This window comes from Sciurus vulgaris, assembly GCF_902686455.1.
Source record: "Sciurus vulgaris genome assembly, chromosome: 12".
Taxonomy (NCBI): Eukaryota; Metazoa; Chordata; class Mammalia; order Rodentia; family Sciuridae; genus Sciurus; species Sciurus vulgaris.
The window spans coordinates 89965699-89990053 of record NC_136473.1 but is presented as its reverse complement, the minus strand read 5'-3'; the positions used below and the strand labels follow the sequence as shown (position 1 = coordinate 89990053).

Below are 24355 nucleotides of genomic sequence, written 5' to 3'. Positions count from 1 at the left end.
ATTATTATAGTTTGATTGTTTTCTCTTAAGGATCCTTCATTCTATAGCTGATAATTATTTATTTTTTTATTTTTGGCACTGGAGATCAAACCCAGAAGCCCTTAACCATTGAGCCACATCCCCAGCACTTCTATATATTTTATTTAGAGATAGGGTCTCCCTGATTTGCTTAGGTCCTCACTAAGTTGCTGAGGCTGGCTTTGAACTTGTGAACCTCCTTTGTCAGCCTCCTGAGCCACTTTGATTACAGGTGTGTGCCACCGAGCTAGGCATTTATGTATATTTTTGTTAGCCATGTTAAATACATTGTTGGATGGCAAAGTGGGTAAAGGTGAATGAATACATATACCTAAACCTAAAGAATTGAATTTAAATAGTGAATACAAATTTTGCCTTAATTATTTCAGGACTGGAAAAGAAGGCCAACCCAGAGAGTACTACACTTTGGATTCCATTTTATTTCTGCTTAATAATGTGCACCTTTCTCATCCTGTTTATGTGCGTCGTGCAGCTGTAAGTAGGGTTTATTTTAAAACTTGTTTTTTTACTTCTTATTTATAGGTATGGTTTGGCACAAATAATTTTCCTCAAGGATTACAAATGTATAAAAGTTTCTTGGAGGATTAAAATTTGGCTGCTATATGATTAATACAAAATTTGTAAAATGTGATTTTTTTTTTAAGTGTAAAATACAGGTAAAGTTATAACAATAGAAATTTTTTTTCAATTTTTAACTCACAGACTGCATTTTGATTCTTTGTACACAAATGGGGTATAGCTTTTCATTTTTGTGGTTGTACACAATGTAGGTTCACACTGTTCATGCAGTCATACATGTACATAGGGTAATAATGTGTCTCAGTTTACTCTCTTTACAATAGACGTTTTTAGAGGCACTTACAGAGATGTTTTTATAAAAATTTATAAGCTGTAGGAGGAATCCTGATGTTTTGGGGAAAAAAAATTTTTGATTTTTGGTCATAAAAATCAGTATTAAGAGACATCATTTTAGAATTAATCAATTTAACAGTTATTTTCATATTCCCTTGATAAACTCATTTGTTTTCAGTTTTGTTTGCTTTTTCAGTGTTTGAAAATCTGTTACTCAGAAAAGTCTTTAGAAATGATTTGAAAATAACTGATTTAATAGAGGCTGTGATGATGACATTCTTTCCTCTATAGGAATGCAGTTTATTATAATCAATCAATAAATAGACCAGTTATTTGGGTATGATAACTGTATAGCATTGCAAATTTCCATAAATACCAAATAAAATGCCCCCAAATAATGATACTGTTTTTAAAATGAAAGCCACAGATTCTTTTTGGTAGAATGTGATGTAAAGTGTTTTTTTAGATATTGAAATAATCAAATACCTACTTATAATAATTGTTTTAGCTTTCTTACAAGCGCATACTTTATTTAAGTGTATTAGTTTGTAAATATTATTTTATTTCTTACAGTTCTTAAATGGTTTTATTCAAACTTCACAAATATCTTCATGTCTGTCATCACTAGAACTACTTTTTTAGTTATCTAATACTGTTGCTAGTTTGCATTTTAACTGTGTAAAATTTACTTTTCTAAACCTTTCCTCCCTTCCAACTAGTATTTGAGATTGCTGTCTTACTCAAGGTTTCTTAAATAATAACTTGCTACTTACAGCAATTGAAAAAAGTATCACTTCATTTGATGGGCTTTGTAAGAATTAAACATAGGCTCTGCTTTTCTGAGAGAGATATACATATTTAGTGTCAGATACTTATTTAAAAAATAAGTGACAGTGAAACTACTTGGTAAATAGTGGGGAAAAATAGTGGCATCTCTGTAAAGATATTTTATATCATCTTTAAAAATTGAATTAGGCAGCAATTGGAGTGGTTTTTTCTTTCATATATCCATTTATTGTGGGGTAATAAAGATGTTTTAAGTACTCAGTTTAGATTTACAGATGATGTTCTCTTAGAATTGTTTTGGTATATAACTAATAGTTACTGTTACTGTGGACCTTAGGATCCTTGGTCGCATAAGATTCCAGTATCGTTTTTCTTGAAATATTTGTTAAATTAAAGGCGTAGAATTCTAAAGTTCTGGGGCTCCCTTTTCTAGTTTCTTGGTGTTACTTGTTCTTTCTTGAGAGGAGACCATTCTTGAAATAGGTATTTTTGACCCATAGCTCCTATTTTAGTATGAGTAGACTTAATGTCTTTTAGTTGCCTGTAATGTGTATGTAATTGAATAGTGACTAAGCAATAAAATGTATTATTAGACTTAGAAATAGTAATTTAAAGAAAATTAATTCAAATATTTAAACTATAATATTTCATAATGACAGGTTTGGGTAAAAAACATGCAAACACACACACACACACACACACACACAATCCATGGACTTTTAAACTTCTGTAGTCATAAGCAGAAATGAAAATTTAGCCTGACCTTTTGGGTAAAAAAAAGATTAATTTTTAAGCAGTTAAGTACAGTTAAACTAAGTAATCAAGATTTAAGTGCAGAATGTTTGGCATAGTGAAATGTATTCATTGTGAGATAATTGGCCAGTGATACTGAGGGTTCTTCTTACTTCTTTATTGCTTATATACAGTGACAAAGGATTCAAACCTATATAATCATTTTTTCTTACACTGTTAACATTAAAAAAATTATATAGCAGTTGTGGTAGTGACAGGATTAATTAAATTCATGGCCCAAATATTACTCTTGCCAAAAATAGACAGTTTTGTTTGCTCACCTCTTTTAATGTAGGTTAGTAAAGGAAAATTGTCCATTTTTCTGAAATGGATACATTTTTTTCAATTCAATTTTTAAATCTTTTCCCCCCATTTACAGAATTTATACATACTCAAGGATAAAAAGAAATATGTAGAAGGTAAAAAAACCACTGTACATTTTCCTATATAATCTCCTGTACTTTTTTCATGTGTAAACAACATGTTGCTAGTTATCAAAATTTAGTTTTAATGCTTTGTTTAGTTTATTTGAAAGAGTTCATGTTGACTATTTTGAAGAGGCATGGTTTTTGTGTGTGAAGAGAAAGCACTGTTGAGATGCCGCATAAAGTGAGAAAGTAGACTAAAAGGTATTAATCTGACTTGCAAACATACTGAATGCAATTAAAAAATAAGTATCTAGAGTAAGCCAAGAGAAAAAAAAAAGGCTGAAATTAATATTTTGAAAAGAGATAGAATTACTGTTTTCTTTCTAATAATTATCTTTAATTTATCTTGCTGGAATTTTCCAAAATAAAATTACTAAAAATAAACATGTTTAAAAATTTTTCAAGAATTTTAGGTTCTTGCAGCTTAGCATATTTTTTTACAAATGTGATCTTAATGTTACCAAGATAATGTTGAAATAAATTTAGAGATTATATGAGCTTATCAGGTTTCATATAGTTGTTATCTATTTAATATGTAATTTAAAATTTTGGCTTCAGACTGAAAATATTCCTGTGGTTAGAAGACCTGACCGAAAAGATCTACTTGGATATCTCAATGGTGAAGCATGTGAGTACATTTTAAATTGCTCACTCTTAAGCATGGTTTCTCTTACCCCCTCTGAAATAAGAAGTATTAAGAGAGAAAATTTATATTCTCTCTAAAATAAATAACCTAGCTCTGTCCATACGCTCCTCTTTCTAGTTACAGTGATTGAGCGGTCTTTGTTCCTAAGGCCAGTCACCCGCTTCATTGTATGTGGATTCTTTTCATATTCCCAGAGACTTTTCTTTTGTAAATAACTGTTTCTGTCTTGCCTCAATTAGTTTTCTCCTTTTTTCTGCATCATTTCCTTTTAGAATACTTATAGTAAGATATCTCATTAAAAAAAAAGGTTTTTGGACTTCAAGTTTTATCTGCTGTCTCTATTACTGCAAAATTCTTTGCAAAGTTTTTTGCTGCTTCTTTATCTTGAAGCCACTCCTATCTGGCTTTCGCCATTTCTGTCCTACTGAAATCAATCTAAGGTCAACTGAGACTTATGCTATCCTTTGGGCCCACTTACCTTTCTTAACCTGTCAGCACAATTGTTACTATTAATCATTCCCATTTTTTTAAAAAATAGTTTTTAGTCAAAGGTGGATTCAGTGCCTTTATTTTGTTTATTTATTTTTATGTGGTGCTAGTGCCTCACATGTGCTAGGCAAGCACATTACCACTACAAGCCCCGCCCATCATTCCCACGTTTAAAAGTTTTTCTTCATTTGTCGTTTGGAGCACCAGGGCACCAGGTTCTTTTGACTCTCTTCCTACTCATTTTCCACATTTCCATATATTTTTGGTTATTTCTGTGCTTGATCTTAAAATCTAGAAGTTTTCTATGACTTGACTTTTCTTTTAACCCTAAATCTTAAGGTGACCTCTTCCAGTTTTATTATTTAAATACCCTCTACGTTCTTATGAACTTTAAATACAGTTGACCCTTGAACAACATGTGTTTGATCTCTGCAGGTCCACTTACTTATATGTGGATTTCTTTTTTGGGGGAGACTTGTGACAATTTGAGTAAACTCACATATGAACCATGTAACTTAGAAATACTGAAAAGAGTTTTAAAAAAGGTATGTCATGAATGCATAAAATATATGTAGATAACAGCCTGTTTTATCATTTCCCTATCCTAAGATACACACAAAGTAGTACATTATAAAAAGTTAAAATTTATCAAAACTTACATAATACACACAAAGTCTATTATAAAAAGTTGAAATTTATCATGACTTACCCAGGTAATTATAGACCATACATAGTGCCAGTAATAGTAAAAGCAAATGCGAAGATGCAGTATTAAATCTTAATTGTATAAAATTAACTGAAGTATGTAGTAATTTTGTAGCCACCTATTTCATGGCTATTATAATGATATAGCTCAGGGGTTGTAAATAACTCCGTAAAATACAATGTAATGCTCATCATCTCCTCGTGAGCAGATTGCCTTTCCAGTAAATTGTGTATTGCGATAAAAAGTGATTTCTCATGAATCTTGAGGGTTTTTTTAAACCATATATAATACATATACAAAATACGTGTAAATCAATTGTTTATGTTATTGATAAGGCTTCTGGTAAATAACAGGTTATTAATAATTAAGTTTTGGAGTAGTCAGATTTCTAAGTGGATTTTAAACTGTAGGCAGCATGATGGGGTCATCTGCATTTATCTCCCACGTTGACTTCTTGAGCTCCAAATTTATAAACTCACTGTCATCATCTTCCTGAGATGTTTAATAGGCATTTGAAATTTTTTTTGTGTGTGTGTATTGGGCATTTGAAATTTAACATCCAACGAAGCATGTCCAATTTGCTCCTTTCCTTCTACCCTCACACAAAACAAAAACAGTGAGTCTGTTCTTACCATTTTGATAATGAGTAATAGACTCTCTTTATGCAATTGATTAGCCCAAAACTATGGTGAAATCTTTTGCTTTCTCTCACATCTCACTTTCACTCTATCAGCAAAGTTTTTTTCTCTATCCTTAAACTTAGGACAACTTTTAAAAAAAATTGTTCTTCTCCCATCCTGTTCCATCCTTCTTTTTTAGACTATTGTATAACTTCCTCACAGTTCTTCACTCTTTCTTACAGGGTAATCTGTGCCTAGCAATCAAGAGTGACTGCTTTTAAAAAGCCTAAGAACTTTATTGTGCCACTTACTTGTTCAAGGCCATCTGTGACTTCCCATCACACTTAGATTAATGCTCATATTCCATACCTTGGCTGCCATGATTTTGCTTCTACCTAAATCTATGTAACCTCATCTTCTTACCAGTCTTCCTTTGCTCACAGGAATCTCATTAGTCTTCTATCTGTTCTTTTTTTTCCTTTTTAAAATTTTTAATTAATTTTTATTTGTCCTAATTTTCTATCTGTTCTAATCTTAAAGCCTTTGTAGTTGCTTTTCTCTGTCTTGAATTGTTTCTCTCCATTGACCAAGTCTCAATTCCTTACTGTTTTATTCAAATCTGTGTTCATAGGTTCTCTGAGAGAAGACTTCTCTGACCACTCTCTTTACAACAAAATAGTATTACTTCCATCCTAACTGATGAGTATAGTATGATTCTGGTTCATTTTTCTTCAAATTTTATACATTTACCTGAAATTATGTATTTATTGTTTACTTAAATATTTTCTGTCTATTCCACTGTAGGGTAAACCTTAAGAGAGACAGTTGTCTTATTATTAAATTCCCAGCATTTAGAATGGTGTTACATAGTAGGTGCTTAACTGAATAAAAGAAATAATTTGCTGTCTTACAGAGTACAGATTAATCAGTATATTAAAACTGTTGGGTTTCACCCTCCCTGGGGTGGAAGTCATTGATAGTTGACTCATCACATTCTGCCCCATGGTTTTAAGCAGTAAGATTGATTACTGTAGTCTTATGTATAATGGGGAGATCATCATGAGGAGTATTTTTTTCCTGTGTTATCTTAATTCAGCAAATTAAGGTCATTGAATGCTTATTCTTAAAGGCTTTATGCTGTGTACTCTCCAAAATGCAGAACACCTGTCCTAAACGTGTTTACTCTCATGTAAGGGAAATTGATACTCTAGAGTTGAGGAGGGAATCCCAGTTCTCCAAAGGAATGGAGTTGGTAAGGATAAGGGAAGCATTTTATTCATTTTTTTCTTTTTAAAAAATTAAAGCAGGGCTGGGGATATAGCTCAGTTGGTAGAGTGCCTGCCTCGCATGCACAAGGCCCTGGGTTCAATCCCCAGCACCACAAAAAAAAAAAAAAAAAAAAAAAAAAAAAATTAAAGCAAATTTAATTATTTGGATCAGTGTTCCTCTAACTTTGAAATGTGAGAATCCTGTGGTGTACTTGAGAAAAATAGGTTTTTTTTCCCCCCCTTTTAGAAAAATATCTGGAATAGGCTCTAGGATTTTCTAGCCTTAAAAAGCATCTCAGGTGAGCCTGGTAAATAGGCAATTTTTAGGGTAGTACTTTAGAGCAAATGGTGTTTCTTTTTAAAATCTGAAAGGAGTTGACATTTATTTATCCAAGTCATTTCATGCGATATCTTTAGGGCAAATAAATTTGGTCATCAGGTCTATTGTTTTGCTAATTTGCAAAAACTGTTTATTTAACCGTTAAATGAAAAAGTTGAACAAATGTTAACACCATGTTCTTAGACATGACATAATAAAAGACATTAGCTTTTAAATTGTATGTATATATTTTTAATATGATCTCTGTAACAGACAGTTTTTCTTAAAGGGCGATAGAACTAGACAAGGTGATTTTAAAGTTTGAAGTAAGTGTACTAGAAAATAGTGGAGTAGAGAGTGGGACGTCCGGCTTCTGAGCGGGAAACTTCTTTGCACTAGCGACGAAAAAACGAATTAAAAATGGCTGATGTTGAGAAAGGCAAGAAGATCTTTGTTCAGAAGTGTGCCCAGTGCCACACTGTGGAAAAGGGAGGCAAACACAAGACTGGGCCAAATCTCCATGGACTGTTTGGGCAGAAGACAGGTCAGGCTGCTGGATTCTCTTACACAGATGCCAACGAGAACAAAGGCATCACCTGGGGAGAGGATACACTGATGGAGTATTTGTAGAATCCCAAAAAGTACATCCCTGGAACAAAAATGATCTTCATTGGCATTAAGAAGAAGGGAGAAAGGGCAGACTTAATAGCTGTCCTCAAAAAAGCTACTAATGAGTAATAGCCACTGCCTTATTTATTACCAAACAAATGTCTCATGGCTTTTTTATGTGCATCATAATTTAAGTGATGTGATACACCAGAATTCAGATCATGAATGACTGACAAAATTTTTTTGTTGGACAGTCCTGATATAAGTAAAATTGACTTGTAGTTAAATTATTATTTTGGTTATACTCCCACTTCAGTAAATTCTATCACTTTCCCCTTTTTAAAGTTATGGTTGGACTTAATTAGTAATATTCAGTATTTCAAAAAATGGTGAATGACATCTCAAAACTGGTTTATATTTAGGTTTATATAACTAATTATGTGAATATGTTTAAATATGGGGGAAATCCCTTCACTCGCAGAACCAAGCATGATTCACATGTGTTTCAATTTGTGTTTGTTAGCCTATTAAAGGCAATGGTTGAAGATGAGGAAGCAGTGTCTATATTTTTGTTGACCATGCCAATTTAATTAGAATTCCCTGTATCTCAAATGCTGTCTTTTCCTTATGGAAAGGCATTTTAGTGTGACTTATGTATAATATTAAATAAAGAATATTTAACACTTCAAAAAAAAAAAAAAAAAGAAAATAGTGGAAAAGCAAGAGAAAAAGATTAGCCATTCTAAAGTTTGGAACTTTTAACAAATCCCTAATAATTTTAAGAACTGAGAGAGACTTTAATAAACAGTTTTTTAATCTGTTAGACTGGAAGTGCATATGTTAATTTAAGGTGCAGAAATAGGCATGTCAGATCACTGGGGAAAAATGTGGGGTTATTCAGTTAATAGTTTGATAAAGGTATTATGTTGTGTATTTTAATAAAAGACTTGACATCTGGTAAAAAATAACTTATCACAGGAAAAAAGCCAGTCTCAACTAATATGTGGTTCTGAAAATATATACCAAAAGAAACTAAAAACCATGAATTATGGTCATACAGTTTACAGAAAAGAAGATCAAATCCAAAGAAAATATGCTGATTTCATTCAAAATCAGTTATAAACTTTATTCAAAGATGGCATTGTAAACATTTTTATTTGTTCTAAATATACATGACAGAATGCATTTTGACACATCATACATAAATTGAGTGTAACTTCTCATTCTTTTGGTTGTACACAATATAGTAACACCTGTCATGTAGTCATAGATACACAAGGGTATTAATGTCTGATTCATTCTAGTGTCCTTCTCCTCTGCCCCTCCCCTCCCTTCACTCCCCTCTGCCTAGTCTAAAGTACCTCTATTCTTCCCTAGCCACCCCCTCCTTATTGTGAATTAGCATCTACATATTAAGAGAAAACATTTGGCCCATGGTTTTTTGGGATTGATTTATTTCACTTAGCATGATATTCTCCAGCTCCGTCTATTTACTGGCAAATGCCATAATTTCATTCTTTGAGTAATACTCCATTGTGTAAAAATACCACATTATCTTTCTCCACTCATCTGATGAAGGACACCTAGGTTGGTTCCATAGTTTAGCTATTGTGAGTTGAGCTGCTGTAAATGTGATGTGGCTGTGTCATAGTAATATGCTAATTTTAAGTCCTTGAGTATAAACCAAGGAGTGGGATAGCTGGGACCATTCCAAGTTTTCTGAGAAATCTCCGTACTGCTTTCCAGAGTGGTATGCCAATTTGCAGTCCTACCAGCAGTGTATGAATGTACCTTTTTTCCCACATCCTCACCAATACTTGTTATTGCTTGTATTCTTGATAATTGCCTTTCTGACTGGAGTAAGAAGAAATCTTAGAGTAGTTTTGATTTGCATTTCTCTAATTGCTAGAAATGTTGAACAAAGATAGCATTTTTTTTAACCTAACAGTTTAATAATATGCTCTAGCAAGATTATGAGGAAACATTTTGTATTGTTGGTTATAGTCTCAGTTGTTACAACCGTTATTGAAGACATTGTTGGTAATCTGTCTTCACAAAATTGACTTAGAAATTCTGTCTGGAACTTTATTATGGAGGCATATTTGAAAATGTATAAAGTGGCATATATATAAAGTTTCATTGTACCATTGTTGGTAATGACAGAAGACTTAGAACTGCTCATCTGCAGGGAGCTAGTTAAATAAATTGTAATCCATACGATAGCATATACCATAGTTGTAAAGTAGAGTTAAGGAAATGCTTCATATACTGATATGGAGGAATGTTAAGTAAGAATACTGTTATGTAAACAGAAAAGCAGTATTCAGACTACTGTGTCAATAAAAGGTAAAAATAAAAGTTTTGTATTTCGTATATCTACAGAAAGAAACTATGTAATCAACCAGTGGTCACATAGGGTGGTGGAAACTAGGTTAAGGGGGACAGGTATATACCCCCTTTAAAAATTTTTTTTGTTAGTTGTAGATGGACAGCATGCCTTTATTTTGTTTGCTTATTTTTGTATGCCTTGAGGATAATCAAACCCAGTGCCTCACACGTTAGGCAAGCTTTCCACCACTGAGCCCCGGCCCCAACCCTACACCTCTTTTTTATAGTTTAGTTACTTTGAGTCATTAAAAATAATTCAAAAGACAATTGAGAGTTTTCTATCAATTGTAAAGAACTAAAGATTTCATACTTAATGTGAACATTAACTTTAAAAACTTACCCTCATATATGTATGTTCATATTTGTGTTTAGGTAAATGTTTTAATATACCTGTGTTGTGATTCTGCAGTGTAGTCTTTGAGGCAAACAGTTAATTTTAGTCATAGCATCTCAGTAATTTGTAAGCTAAATTATTAAAATTAGTTTGTCCTTATAAACTTTCTAATGTAGATTAATTTTTTTAATAAAATACTTTTACAGTGACGCTTTAAAATTTACTTTCTTCTTGCCTAAGTTCCCACACAGAAATACAAACTGTAACAAAGCTTGAGAATTTTACTTTTTTTTTTTTTTTTTTTTTTTTTTGTGGTACTGAGGATTGAACCCAGGGCCTCGTGTTTGCAAGGCAAGCACTCTACCAACTGAGCTAAATCCCCAGCCCAAGAGAATTTCACTTTTAATAAAATCCAATATGTGTTTAAATATTGATCTGTTTATATGAAACTTAACTTTTCAGCAACATCAGCAAGTATAGACAGAAGTGCCCCTCTCGAAATAGGTCTTCAGCGATCCACTCAAGGTATGCCTTATTACATCTTTTTATTTGGAACTTTCACAAACCCATCCCAAAACTATACATTTATGTACTTCTCTTTTTCTTAAAGTCAAACGAGCTGCAGATGAAGTTTTAGCAGAAGCAAAGAAACCAAGAATTGAGGTAATAGAATTTATGTTAAAGATCATTCATATTGTTACTGAAATTGAGATTGTGTGCTAACAAGAATTGTTTGTAGTAATCTTAGATACTTCCTCTTTCTGGAAAATTTTTTTGTGGTAAAAAAACAAGTTGATTAATAAGTAGTTAGAATTGTAGTGTTAACTTTCACATACCAGCTTTATAATGGACAATTCATTTTATCTGCTTTTATATCTTTATTTATAAAAATATGGATTAGATAGAGATCAGAAAACTCTGTATGAAAGGCCTGGTAGTAAATATTTTAGTTTTTCTGGCCCAGATAGTCTTCGTTGTACCCACTCCACTCTTTTTTTGTAGTGTGAGAGCAGTCAGACAATACATAAATGAACAGATATGTCTGTGTTTCAGTAAACTTTTTGTGAAAAATAGTGGTAGGCCAGAATTGGCCTTTGGGTCCTAGTTTGCCTACTCCTAGAGTAAGGTTAGGTATGGGGATTTGTTTTACTCTTTAAAGCTGTGAAGTGCTTATTATAGTTACTTCATTAAAATACTGACTTAATGGGTTCCAGATTTCTTGTACCACTTTAGCTAGCAAATAGAATATTAAGATTGGTTAGTAAGGATAGTTTACATGAAACAGAAGCCACGTAAGAAGTATGGTTATGCGACTGGGGCTGTAACTCGGTAGAGTGCTTGCCTGGCATGCATAAGTCCCTGAGTTTGATCCTCAGCATGACATAGAAAATGAAAAACTTAAAAATTGTTTAAATATTTTTTAAAAAACAAAAGTGTTAAAAAATAAAATAAATACTTAAAAAAAAAGAAATAGTTACCTTTATAGATCTACTGCATAACATGGTGACTATAGTTAATAAGTGTATTGTACTGTGAAAATTGCCAAGAGTGATTTTTCTTTGAAAACTGCTAAGAGTAAGATTTTAGTGTTCTCATTACAATGATGAGTGTGTGAAATAATGTAAGTGTTAATTATTAAGCTCAATTGCCATGCCACAATGTATATGTATTTCAAAACATAATACTATGCATAATATACAGTTTTTGCCAATTAAAAAAATGCTATTATCTTTGTAAAGAAAATTAGTTGATTTACCTAGTATACTGCATAGTATTGTTAACCTTGGAATTTTAATTATATGATTATGCTCTTATTTATGTTAATTTTTAACAAGTCCCATATTAGTTACATATAAACCCCCTGAAAATGGCAGTTAATACTCTAGAGACATGCTTAATCTGACAAATGATTAAACCGATCATCTGTCAACTAACAATGAAGAAAATAACATGGTTTTCATCAGTGTATTAACTAACATTGCTAGAAACCATAAATCTTATTTTAGACCTATTTTATCAGAATCAGTTAATATGTGTATACTTTTTGTCTGCTGTATGAACAGTAAAGCATTCACAAAGATAGGAAAGGTAACTTGAAGGGAAAGGGTTGGTTGGTAAGTTACATATAGTGCAATTAGTGACAAAATTGATGCTAAAATAATGTAATTTTATTTACATATAATCTGAGACACAGAGCCAATGTTTTTCACATAATGACAATAATGACAACTGATTTATTATTATTGCTGTGTGCTAGGGGGCAGTCTCAATACTTCATGTATATTAATTCATGTAATCTTCACCACACTCTTATTAAAGTTTGTGGTACTTTCTTTACATGTGTGAGGCTCCAGAACAAAGAAGGGATTTGCTGAAGTTAGAAAAACTAGTATTAGAGCCAAGGCAGTCTGGATCATAGGCATTCTGTTAGCCTAGGTACAAATTTTGTGGCAGTAAAATTGAAAATTTCCTCAATTTTCTTTCTTTGAGAGGAGATTGTGACCGATGGTTGACAAAGTGAGTGTAGTTAGGAATGCCATTTGTTCAGAAAAGTCTGAACATCACAATTTGTCTGAAAAAAATACAACATGTTGGAAATGCTAAATTGCTAGGATATCAGTAGCTTAGTAAATCAACAGAAGATAGTATAAAATTCTTTCCTGATCATTCATAGTTGTATAGTATTATATAAACTTATACTACCTAAGCAGTTTTTAGTTTTAGTTTTGTACATGTATATTATACCAGGAAAAAGAAACCTTGAGGGAAGGGTTTCTGATTTGATTAAAATCTAGATTGCAATTGTCTTTCAGTTGGAAGTTCCTTAAGGAACTTGACTATTAAGGGTTAGATACCTTTATTACAAATTTGAAAAATATAACCCTTTTGCCAAAATAGCCTTCCATTCATTTCAACTGACATGTCCATTTGAAGATTTTTAAGTGATATTACTATTAGTGCAAGAATTGGAGCTTCCTGTATTTTTGGATCTGTCGAGGAAGCTAGTGCTTTTTTTTCAGTACAGTTTCATATTCATTAGACATTGGACATTAGTTCTGATCCTTGGTTTATTTGTTGCATATAGGCATTGGACTAGATTAGAATTATTGATTTTTGTCTTGTTTTTAAGTAGTCACATATTTTTCAAACTGAAGTTTACCTGACATCCTAACATAAATGATAGAAGTAATATAAAGTTGAGCTACCAACTAGCTGGGTGCGGTGGCTCACACCTGTAATCCCAGTGGCTCAGGAGACTGAGGCAGGAGGATCATGAGTTCAAAGCCAGCCTCAGAGACTTAACCAGGCCCTAAGCAACTCACTGAGGTGATGTTTCTAAATAAAATATATAAATGAACTGGGATGTGGCTCAGTGATTGTGTGCACCTGGGTTTAATCCCCTGTACCAAAAAAAGAAGAAGGAAAAGTTGAGCTACCAAAATTGAATGTTAGTCAAGATCTTGTAGTCACCTGGGGGCACTTTGTAAGAAACCTCTAAAGTTCTGAGGAACTTGCTTTGAAAACGATTAAAGTTGTACTTCTGTTTTGATCTGTGTTGCTGGATTTGAGACTTGGGGCAACAGATGAAAAAAAAATCTAGATCCAAAATGAAATTCTTGACTCTGATGAAGGCTTCCCATAAAGTTTAGTTATAAGTTTCCTCAGTTAAGGATCATTTGTTGTATGATTTCTTTCTGAATAAAAGTAGTAATGACATATTATGAGAACATTTAATCATAGAAGTAAATGACTAAGCAAGTTTTTGGGTAAGCTTTTACAGATGATCCTAGACAAATTTTTGGCTTCTTTAATTGTTCAGAAGTGACACATACATCTTGACTTGAAAGTATTCCTCTTTCAGCACAGCACTCAAGTAATTGTAATTGCTGACCAACACTTAATAATAAAGTTGGTTTTTGTGTTAATTTTGCCCAACTGTAGGTGAGAGTATGTATTCTGAGTACATTTAAGTAAGTTATATTAAATTATGATGTTAAGTTCAGTATATTTAATGCATTTGTGGTCTGTGTGTTATTTTTAGTTTATTATGGAGTTATCAGAATGTAACCCCCTTTGTAAGTTGAGGAACATTTGTAGTTATTTCTAATCTTAAATGATCCAGCATGTACTTTGTTGTGATTCTGTTTGTGTAACTAAAAGTAGCCTTAAACTTGATGAGAGTTAGCAAAGTCAGTAATACCTGGAACTGTGCAGCTGAGGATTTTGTAAGAAAAATTCTGAGCATTGATTTAAATAAAAGTTGAGTGGTGGAGTGCATGCTTAGTAAGCTCAAAGCCCTGTATTCAATTCTTAGCACTGCAAAAAAAAAAAAAAAAAACTTTTTTAAAATAAAAATTGATAATGTACACTAACCAGTGATTATTTCTAGGATGAAGAATGTGTGCGCCTTGATAAAGAGAGATTGGCTGCTCGTTTGGAGGGTCATAAGGAAGGGATTGTACAGACTGAACAAATCAGGTAAGAATTTTTTTTTAGTACAAAGTATGGAGTTTAGGTATATGTAAATATACATAGAAAGGGGGATATTAAAATGCTTCCCACATTTATATTTACCTCTCTCATTCATTATATGCCTCTGATCCCCTGAGTTTAAAAGAATAGATGTTTCCCTCAGAATCCATAGGGGATTGGTTCCAGGAGCACTCTCTCACTCCTTATACCAGTGTCTACAGATGCTCAAGTCCTTTATATAAAATGGCATGTTATTTATAGATAACTTGTGCATATACTTTAAATCATCTCTAGATTACTTATAATGCCCAGTATAATGGAAATGGCATATAGTAGTTGTACAACATTGTTTTGGAGTAATAACAGGAAAAAAAGTATGTACATGTTTGGTACATAGTTTTCATTTTTTAACATTTTCAATCTGATCTTGGTTGAAGTTACATGCTCATTGGTTCTAAAGACTGACTATACATACGTGTGGGCATGTTTTATGATAGGATGGGTTGGAAACTATGTGCTTATTTTGCTTTCTAGAAAGTCTTCATTATTCTTTTACCCCATTTGTCTGTCTTTCTTTTTTTTTTCCCCCCAAATAATTTCTTATTTATGCCATTTATTTTATTTTTTTAAAATTATTTTTTGGTTCCAGAGATTGAACTCAGGGGAAGCTTAACCACTGAATGACATCCTTACCCCTATTTATTTTTATTTTGAGATAGGGTCTCACTAAGTTGCTGAGGCTAGTTTTGAACTTGGCAATCCTCCTGCTTCACCCTCCAAGTTGCTGGGATTACAGGCATGTGCTAGTGTGTGCTGCTGTGCCTGCCATGCCATTAATTTTATAATATAATTTCTTGATTTGTAGCAGAGATCAGCAAGCTTTTCCTGAAAGTGCTGCATATAGTTGGCTCTCTAACACTGATTTGTGCATCCGTGGATTCCACCAACTGTAGATCAAAAGTATTTGGGAAGAAATTGTGTTTGTACTGAACATGTACAGATTTTTTTTTCTTGTCTCCCTCCCCCCTGCCCCTGCCCCCCCCCCCCCCATACTGGAAATTGAACCCAGGCCCTCTCATAGATTAGGAAAGTGCCTTACCACTGATCTACATCACCAGTGCTCTTACCGCCTTTTTTTCTAAACAATATAGTCGCCAACAACTTTTTTGCAGTACTAGGGATTGAACCAAGAGGTGCTTGACCACTAAACTACATTCACAGCCCTTTTTAATTTTCAAAACAGGGTTTCACTCAGTTGCCCAGGTTGGCCTCAAAACTTGAAATCCTCCACCCTTAGCCTTCCAACTACTCCAGGCCAGTGTAACAACTTTAACATAGTATTTGTATTTTATCAGGTATTACTATTGTAGAGATGATTTAAAGTGCATGGGAGAATGTGAGTAGATCATATGCAGATATTATACCATTTTATAAAGGAAACTTCAGCATCTTTGAATTTTGGTATCTTCAGGGAGTCCAGCAACCATCCCTTGGGATACTGAAGAACAAATGTGTTAAATATTTTAACTTTGTAGGTAATATTGTTTCTTTTGCAACTACTTAACTCTCTTTGTGGTAGGGAAGGCAGCCAGAGATGACACATAAAAGCATGGGCATGACTGGATTTGGCCTGTGGCCCTCACTTGCAGACACCTGATTTATTTTTATTCATTTATTTTTGCCACTTTTTTTTAAAGTGGTGCATTATAGTTGTGTACAATGTGGCATTTGTTGTTACATATTCATACATGCACATAGAATAACAATATGATTTGGCCAGTATCTAGCATTCCTGGACCCCTTGCCTTCTCCCATTCTTGGTCTCTTTCTATTCTGATTTTCACAAGATTTGCACACCCTGCCCCCATCTTTCTTTTCCTTTTTCCTCTCTTGCGTCCTTGTAAGAGAGAAAATATATGATCCTTGCCTTCTGAATTTGGCTTATTTTGCTTAACATCTGATTTTTAATATAATATTTAGAATTGCTCCATAATGTTTTCCTTGGCATGGTATGATTCTCAGTGCAGGATTTTTTTTTTTTGGTTGATGGTGAGGTAGATCCCAGTCCTTTGTGTATGCCAGGCAAGCACTGTAACACTGAGCTACACCCCCTGCCCCATTGTAGATTGTTAAAAACTTAATTGTGTTATAGGTGACATACAGTAAATTTTGTGTATTTAGAGATAAATTTTCATGTATGTTTACATCTGTGGAACATCTTATCATTTATCAGAAATGAACATAACATCGCCCCCTTAAATTTCTTGTCTACCTTTGTACCTTCACTTAACACCTGTTTCTGCATCCTCTTTATAGGCGACCAGTGACCTGCTGTTACTATAGATGAATTTGTTTTTTTCTAGAATCATATGTAAGTGGAATTGTGCTGTAGTTTTTTTTAATATCTTTCACTTAGCGTAATTGTTTTGAGATTCATCATTTCTTTTTTTTTGAGTATTCTTCCATTGTATGTAAGTACCACATGTGCTTTCCAGTCACCTGTTGATAGACATTTCACTGTTGGTCATTTTTTGATTATCATAACTAAAGTTACTATGAGCATTTGTGTACAAGGTTTTATGTGGACATATGCTTCCACTTCTTTTGGATAAGTACCTAAGAGAGGAATGGTGGGAGCACATGGTAGTGTAGATTAACTTCTTTTAAAATTTTAATTAATTAATTATTTTTTTATGTAGTGCCGAGGATCAAACTCAGCATCTCACACATGCTAGGAAGCACTCCACCACTTAGCCCCAACTCCAGCCCCTGAACTTAACTTTCTAAGAAACTGCTTAACTCTTTTTCAAAGTGATTATACCATTTTACTTAGATCAGCAGTGTATAAGAATTCCACATTCTTGCCAACTCCTTTATATGATCAGGTTGTATAGTTTTAGCAATCCAATAGGTGTAATGGGTATCAGTATGATTTAATTTTGCATTTTTCTCATGATTAATGATGTTGTAAGAAGCATCTTTTCATAGTCTTAATATACCTTCCTTCTTTTCTTTGGTGAAATGTCTTCAACTTTTCCCCTATTTTTTATAGGTTGTATGATTTCTTCATGAGTTTTGAAAATTTGTTACACATTTTGGATATATCTGTTTTTGATGCAGGGGATTGAACCCAGGGGTGCTTAACCACTGAGCCAGGTCAACAGCTCTTTTTAGTTTGAGACAGGGCCTTGCTAAATTGCTTAGGGCCTTGCTAAATTTCTGAGGCTGACTTTGAACTCTTGTATTTTTTGGTACTGGGGATTGAACCCAGGGGCCCTTACCCCCTTGAGCCACATCCCCATCCCATTTTTATATTTTATTTAGAGACAGAGTCTCCCTGAGTTGCTTAGGGCCTTGCTAAGTTGCTTAGAGTGGCTTTGAACTCAGGATCCTCCTGCCTCAGCCTCCTGAGCCTCTGGTATTATAGGTGTTTGCCATCATGCCTGCCTTGGTTTTGTACTCTTGATTGTCCTTGCTCAGACTCCCGATCATAGGTGTGTGCCACCATGCTGGCAAGTTCATTTTTTAAAAGACCTGTGCTTTGCAGGTATTTTCCTTTCTTTGACTTCGTTGTCATTTTCTCACTGCCCTTTGAAGAATAGAAAATTTTAATTTTTATGAAACTTAATTATTAGTGTTATCTTTTTGTAAATTGTGCTTTTGGTGTCGTATCTAAAAATCTTTGCTTAAACAAAATTGTCTTCACATTTCTTGAATAAACCTTACTATTTTAGGATTTATATTGAAGTCTTTAATCTACTTGCAGTTAATAGTTTTTTTTTTTTTTTGGTATGTGGTTTTAATCTAAGTTCATTAATTTTTTATGAGATGGGGCTGAAGTTTAATCTTGTGAATATGGATAATTGTTTCAGCACCGAGTCTCTGCTGAATTGCTTTTGTACCTGTGTAAAGTATTAGCTGTCTCTGTATGTTTAGGTTTATTTCTGGATCTCTTCTTTGCTGTTGATTTGTCTTTTTGCCAGTACCACACTGTTCTAATTATTGTAAGTCTTGAATTTAGTTAGTATTAGCACTCCACGTTTATTCTTGTTTCCAGGATATTTTTGCAATTTAAGTTTTTTGTATTTTCATGTGAATTTTGGAATTAACCTGTCAGTTTCTTCAAGAAAGCCTGCTGAAATTTTGATGGCAATGAATTGAATTTATAAACCAATTTAAGGGAGTCAGATATTAAAAATATTGAGTCTTAGGGCTGGGGAGATAGCTCAGTTGGTAGAGTGCTTGCCTCGCAAGCACAAGGCCCTGGGTTCAATCCCCATCACCACAAAAAAAATAAATAAATAAAAATAAAAATAAAATATTGAGTCTTCTGACCAATTAAAAGGCATATTTCTCCACTAATTAATGAAGACATGCTTCTTTAATTTCTTACAGCAGTGTTTTATAATGTCAGCTTACAAGCATTACATGCCTTTTTGCCATGCTTACTTATAAGTATTTCATATTTTAATACTTTTGTTAGTGGTATTTTTTAATGTCAGGTTTTGATTAACTATTGTGAGTATAGAAACAGATAATTTTTATGTATTACTCATGTCCTGTGACCATTATAAAACTCACTGCTTAATTCTTATAATTTTAGCTTTCATTGAATTTTCTATATAATCATGTTTACAATACATATATAACATCTTTAATCCCAAACTGGTTGCCTTTTGTTTCTTGCTATATTGTACAGGCTAGACTTTCTTATATTGAACAGAAACAGAGACATTAGACATTTCTTGTTTTTTATCTAAGGGAAAAATATTCAGTCTTTGACCATTAAGCATGATGACAGCTTAAATTTTTGGGGGGCGGGGATGGCTATTAGGGATTGAACTCGGGGCCCCTGAGCCACATCTCCAGCCCTATTTTGTATTTTATTTACAGAAAGGGTCTCATTTAGTTGCTTAGTGCCTCACTTTTGCTGAGGCTGCCTTTGAACCCACGGTCCTCATGCCTCAGCCTCTCAGGCTGCTGGGATTACAGGTGTGCGCCACTGTGCCTGGCAATTTTTTTTTTTTTTTTTTTTTACATTCCACTACATTATTATATTCTCAAAGGTAATGAGCACAATTATCAAACTCTTTATTACTTAGACAGTAGTATAGGTGCATGTAGGTGATACATGTCCTTAACCCAAAGACAAATGAAGATCATAAGTATATGATTATATTTTCTTTATGATTTAAAAAATTATTTTATTTGTTCTAATTGGTTCTATATGACAATAGAATGCATTTTGACATATTGTACACAAATGGAGTATTACTTCTCATTCCTTTGGCTGTACATGGTGCTGAGTCATACCAGTAGTATAATCATACCTGTGTATAGGGTAATAATGTCTGTCTGATTCTACTGTCCTTCACATCCCCACCACCCCACCCCTCCCTTTACTCCCCTCCACACAATCCAAAGTTCCTTCTTCTTCCCTACCCATTCTCAGCCCCCGCACCTCCCACTTCCTGCCCCCCACTATGAATCAGCATCCACTTATCAAAGAAAACATTAAACCTTTGGGTTTTGGGGATTGGATTATTTCACTTAGCATGATGTTTTCCAGCTCCATCTCTTTACCTGAAAGTGCCTTAATTTCATTCTTTTTTAAGGCTGAGTATTATTCCATTGTGTATGTGTACCACATTTTCTTTATTCATTGTCTGTTGAAGGGCATCTAGGTTGGTTCCATAGTTTAGCTATTGTGAATTGAGCTGCTATGAACATTGATGTGGCTGCGTCACTGTAGCATGCTGATTTTAAGTCTTTGGGGTATAAACTGAGGAGTGGGATAGCTGTTTCAAATGGTGATTCCATTCTAAGTTTTCTGAGGAATCTCCATACTGCTTTCCAGAGTGGTTGCACCAATCTGCAGTCCCACCAGCAATATATGAGTGTACCTTTTCCCCCACATACTCCCCAACACTTGTTATTGCTTGTATTCTTGATAATTGCCATTCTGTCTGGAGTAAGATGAAATCTTAAGAATAGTTTTGATTTGTATTTCTCTAAGTGCAAGAGATGATGAACATTTCTTCATGGGTTTGTTGATAGATTGTATTTCTTCTGTGAAGTGTCTGTTCAGATCCTTAATCCATTTGTTGATTGGATTATTTGTTTTTTTGGTGTTAAAGTTTTTTGAGGGCTGGGGAGATAGCTCAGTTGGTAAGTGCTTGCCTTGCAAGCACAGGGCCCTGGGTTCGATCCCCAGCACCAAAGTTTTTTGAGTTTCTTATGTGTCCTGGAGATTAATGCTCCATCTGAGGTGCTTGTGGTAAAGATTCTCTCTGAATCTGTAGGCTCTCTTTTCATGTTACCAATTGTTTACTTTGCTGCGAAGCAGCTTTTTAGTTTGAATCCATCCCATTTATTGATTCTTAGTGTTTCTTCTTGCAATTTAGGAGTCAACAGGAAGTCAAGTCCTAAGCTGACATGATGAAGATTTGGGCCTGCTTTTTCTTATTTTAGGCTCAGGGTCTCTGTTCTAGTGCCTAAGTCTTGGATCCACTTTGAATTGATGTTTGTGTAAGTTGAGTGATAGAGGTTTAATTTCATTTTGTTTCATATGGATTTCCAGTTTTCCCAGCTCCATTTGTTGAAATGGCTATCTTTTCTCCAATGAATGTTTTTGGCACCTTCGTTTAGAATGAGATAACCATATTTATGTGGGTTTGTCTCTCACTGTTTTGTTTTGTACCATTGGTGTACATCTGTTGTGGTGCCAATATCATGTCGTTGTTGTTATTGTTGATCTGTAGTATGGTTTAAAGTCTGGTATTGTGATGCTTTCCTGCTTCATTCTTCTTGCTAAGGATTGCCTTGACTATTCTGGGTCTCTCATTTTTCCAATTGAATTTCATGATTGCTTTTTCTAGTTCTATGAAGAATGTCATTGGGATTTTTATAGGAATTGCATTGAATCTGTATTATATAACTCTTTTGTTAATATGGCCTTTTTGACAATATTAATTCTGCCTATCCTGCCAAGTTTTTTATAGATTCTCTTTGTCAGATTGAGGAAATTTTTTCTATTTTTAGTTTGTTGAGAGGTTTTTATTTTTTTTCCCCATCAGAAATCAAATGTTGAACATTGCTAATTGCTTTCTCTGATTATATTGAAATGATCATAGGATTTTTCTCTTTTGTTAAAACAGGTTCATTAATTTTTTGAAAGTCTACATTCTGGGAATAAACATCATTATCTCTTTAAAAAAAAGCATTTATTATCCAACAGTAGCACTGGATCAGGAATTTTGGCATGACTTGGGTAATTTCTGTGCTTCAGCCGTACAAAGCTGCAGTTACAGTGTTAGCCAAGTCTGATTTCATTGTAGGCTAGACTGGAGGAATGTTTCCCATCTCACTTATGTATATTGTCATTTAAAAATTTTTTTTTTCTTTTATGAAATACGTATTATTTCTTCTGGCTACTTTAAAATTTCTGTTGGTGGCTTTGAGCTATTTAATTATGGCATAGTTTTGGAGGAACTTTGTTTCTTGTGCTTGCAGTCTCTAAGTTTCCTGGAAAAACTTTTGGGTTTATTATTTTTATTAAATTTGAAAAATTTTGGAGCTTTTTTTTTTTTTTTTTTTTTTTTTGGTGTTACTGGGGATTGAATCCAGCACCCTGTGCATGTGAGGCAGGCACTCTACCAACTGACCTATATCCCCAGCTCCGATTGGAGCCTTGTTTCTTTGAATTTTTTTTTTTTTTTCCTGATTTCCTCTTTTTGGTGTCAAGTTGCTTAAATGCCACTTGATGTCATCTAAGAGCTCACTTATTCTTTTTCTTTCCTTTTCTCTGTTTTTGATTCTTTATTTCTGTTTTTTCTGAATTCTTTGCAAAAATTTATTTTGGATAATTTTCATTTTTGTGTATTCAAGTTCAGTGATATTTTTTCCATAATCTTATGCATTATATTTTTAATATTTGTTTATAACTTTCATCTTTGGAAGTTTTGTTTTGCTCTTTTTAATTCTAGGTCTCTACAACTTGTTGAACATCTGGAGTATAGTTCTAATAATTATCGATTGCATTTCTCTTCATTTTGTCGCATATTTTCCTTCTTTGCCTGCCTTGAAATCTTTGGAAACCAGATATTGTGCATTTTACTTTGTTGAGTGCTGGGTAGTTTTGTGTTTCTCCAGATCTACTTAAACTTTGATTTGCGACATAGTTAAATCACCTAGAAACAGTTTGTTGCTATGGATTTTAGTTTTAAGATTTGTTATTTGAACAATGGTCACTTATGATAATTATTCTCACCCACTGCTGGGGCAAGAATGTTCTGAGTACTCTTCCTTTGTTTTTGCTTTTCCTGGGTACCAGGGATCCAACATAGGCCTTTGTACATGCCAGGCAGGAGCATCTACCACTGAGACTGAGTTCTTTTCCTAATGACCAGTGAACATGAACTTTGCATTTTGGTTGGTGAGAACTCCATTTGTGAACCTTGGGTGTGCACTGTTCCCTCTAAACCTCTGGGATGATTCTTTTGTCTAGGTTTAGTTGGTTTCCTCATACTCATGTACTAATCAGTACTTTGCTGGAATACCTAAGGAGATCTTTTTGTGCAGTTCTCTTTTCTCAGACATTCTAGTTTGGAAATTTTCAAGGCAGTAAGTAGAAGCTGCTGTAGAGGTTACCTTGTTTGTTTGTTATTTGTAGGGAATCACTAGCCTTTATGGCTTGGTATCTAGTGTCTGGTAATAAGTAATCCATTGTTTCATGTATTTTGACATGAAAAATTTCCAGGTAGGAGAGATTAATCCTGTTCCTTTGACTTCATTTTGGCTAGAAGTAAAAGTTCAATAACTGAAAGTCTAATGCAGGCTTGATTGTAGTTTTGAAAAATATTTGAATTTATTTAAAGGTATTCTGGTATGCTTTAGGTTTTAGGGGAACATTGTGTGATATTATAAAAAATGAGTCAAATACCTGATGCGAATTGCATCTTCTGTAAAGTACCTTCATTACCTACTCTAAATAAAATTAGTATATTATATATTACTACTGTATATAAACCAGCAGGAATTTCCATCCTTTTTCCAGATCTTATGTAAAGGTATTTCAAGATTTTCATCTTGTGACTAAAGTAATATTTTTGTCTACAGTTATCAAGGTACTCAACCAGTTTTCTCTTTGTCGTTTTATGTTACAAAAAATACACTATACTTAAGACTATCATCTTATGAAGTCCATACTTTCAGTATTACACTTTTTTTTTTTAATAGTTTCTGAAAGCATGGTATCTCTTTGCTCTTCCTATTTGAAAATCAAGTAAAGGGAGTATTAAGAAAGTTCAAAATATGGTATCATTTTCTAGAGAGTAAAATGATTATGGTTTTAAATACATCGTATATACTATGGCATGTAGGTTTGAAACCTTGAAATGAATTTCAAGTAAAACGGAAGTTAAACTTTTTACTGATTGAATTTTTCACCCCTTTACAGGGTGGCATGGGTGTGTGTGTGTGTGTGTGTGTAAGTGTAAAATAACCATAGATAGAGCTAGGTGAGCTAGTAAAGTTCCACAAAATATGTAAAAAAGCACCCATATTAATGAGTTCATCTCCTTTGAGGGAGAGATGGAGAAACTTGTG

The 24355-nt window shown here is 33.6% G+C and overlaps 1 protein-coding gene and 1 pseudogene across 3 annotated transcripts in view; both read left to right on the top strand.

Moving 5' to 3' along the window:
* CDC73 (cell division cycle 73) overlaps positions 1-24355 on the top strand; it is a 125848-nt gene that overhangs the window by 2923 nt on the left and 98570 nt on the right. For both annotated transcript variants that reach the window (XM_079107077.1, XM_079107078.1), the window contains exons 2-6: positions 408-513; positions 3456-3525; positions 10739-10801; positions 10887-10939; positions 14667-14755. In XM_079107077.1, the coding sequence (XP_078963203.1) occupies positions 408-513; positions 3456-3525; positions 10739-10801; positions 10887-10939; positions 14667-14755 (381 nt within the window). The remainder of the gene's footprint in view (positions 1-407; positions 514-3455; positions 3526-10738; positions 10802-10886; positions 10940-14666; positions 14756-24355) is intronic.
* On the top strand, positions 7298-8102 carry LOC306641825 (cytochrome c, somatic-like; annotated as a pseudogene). The gene has a single exon. The product of its transcript is annotated as a cytochrome c, somatic-like (transcript).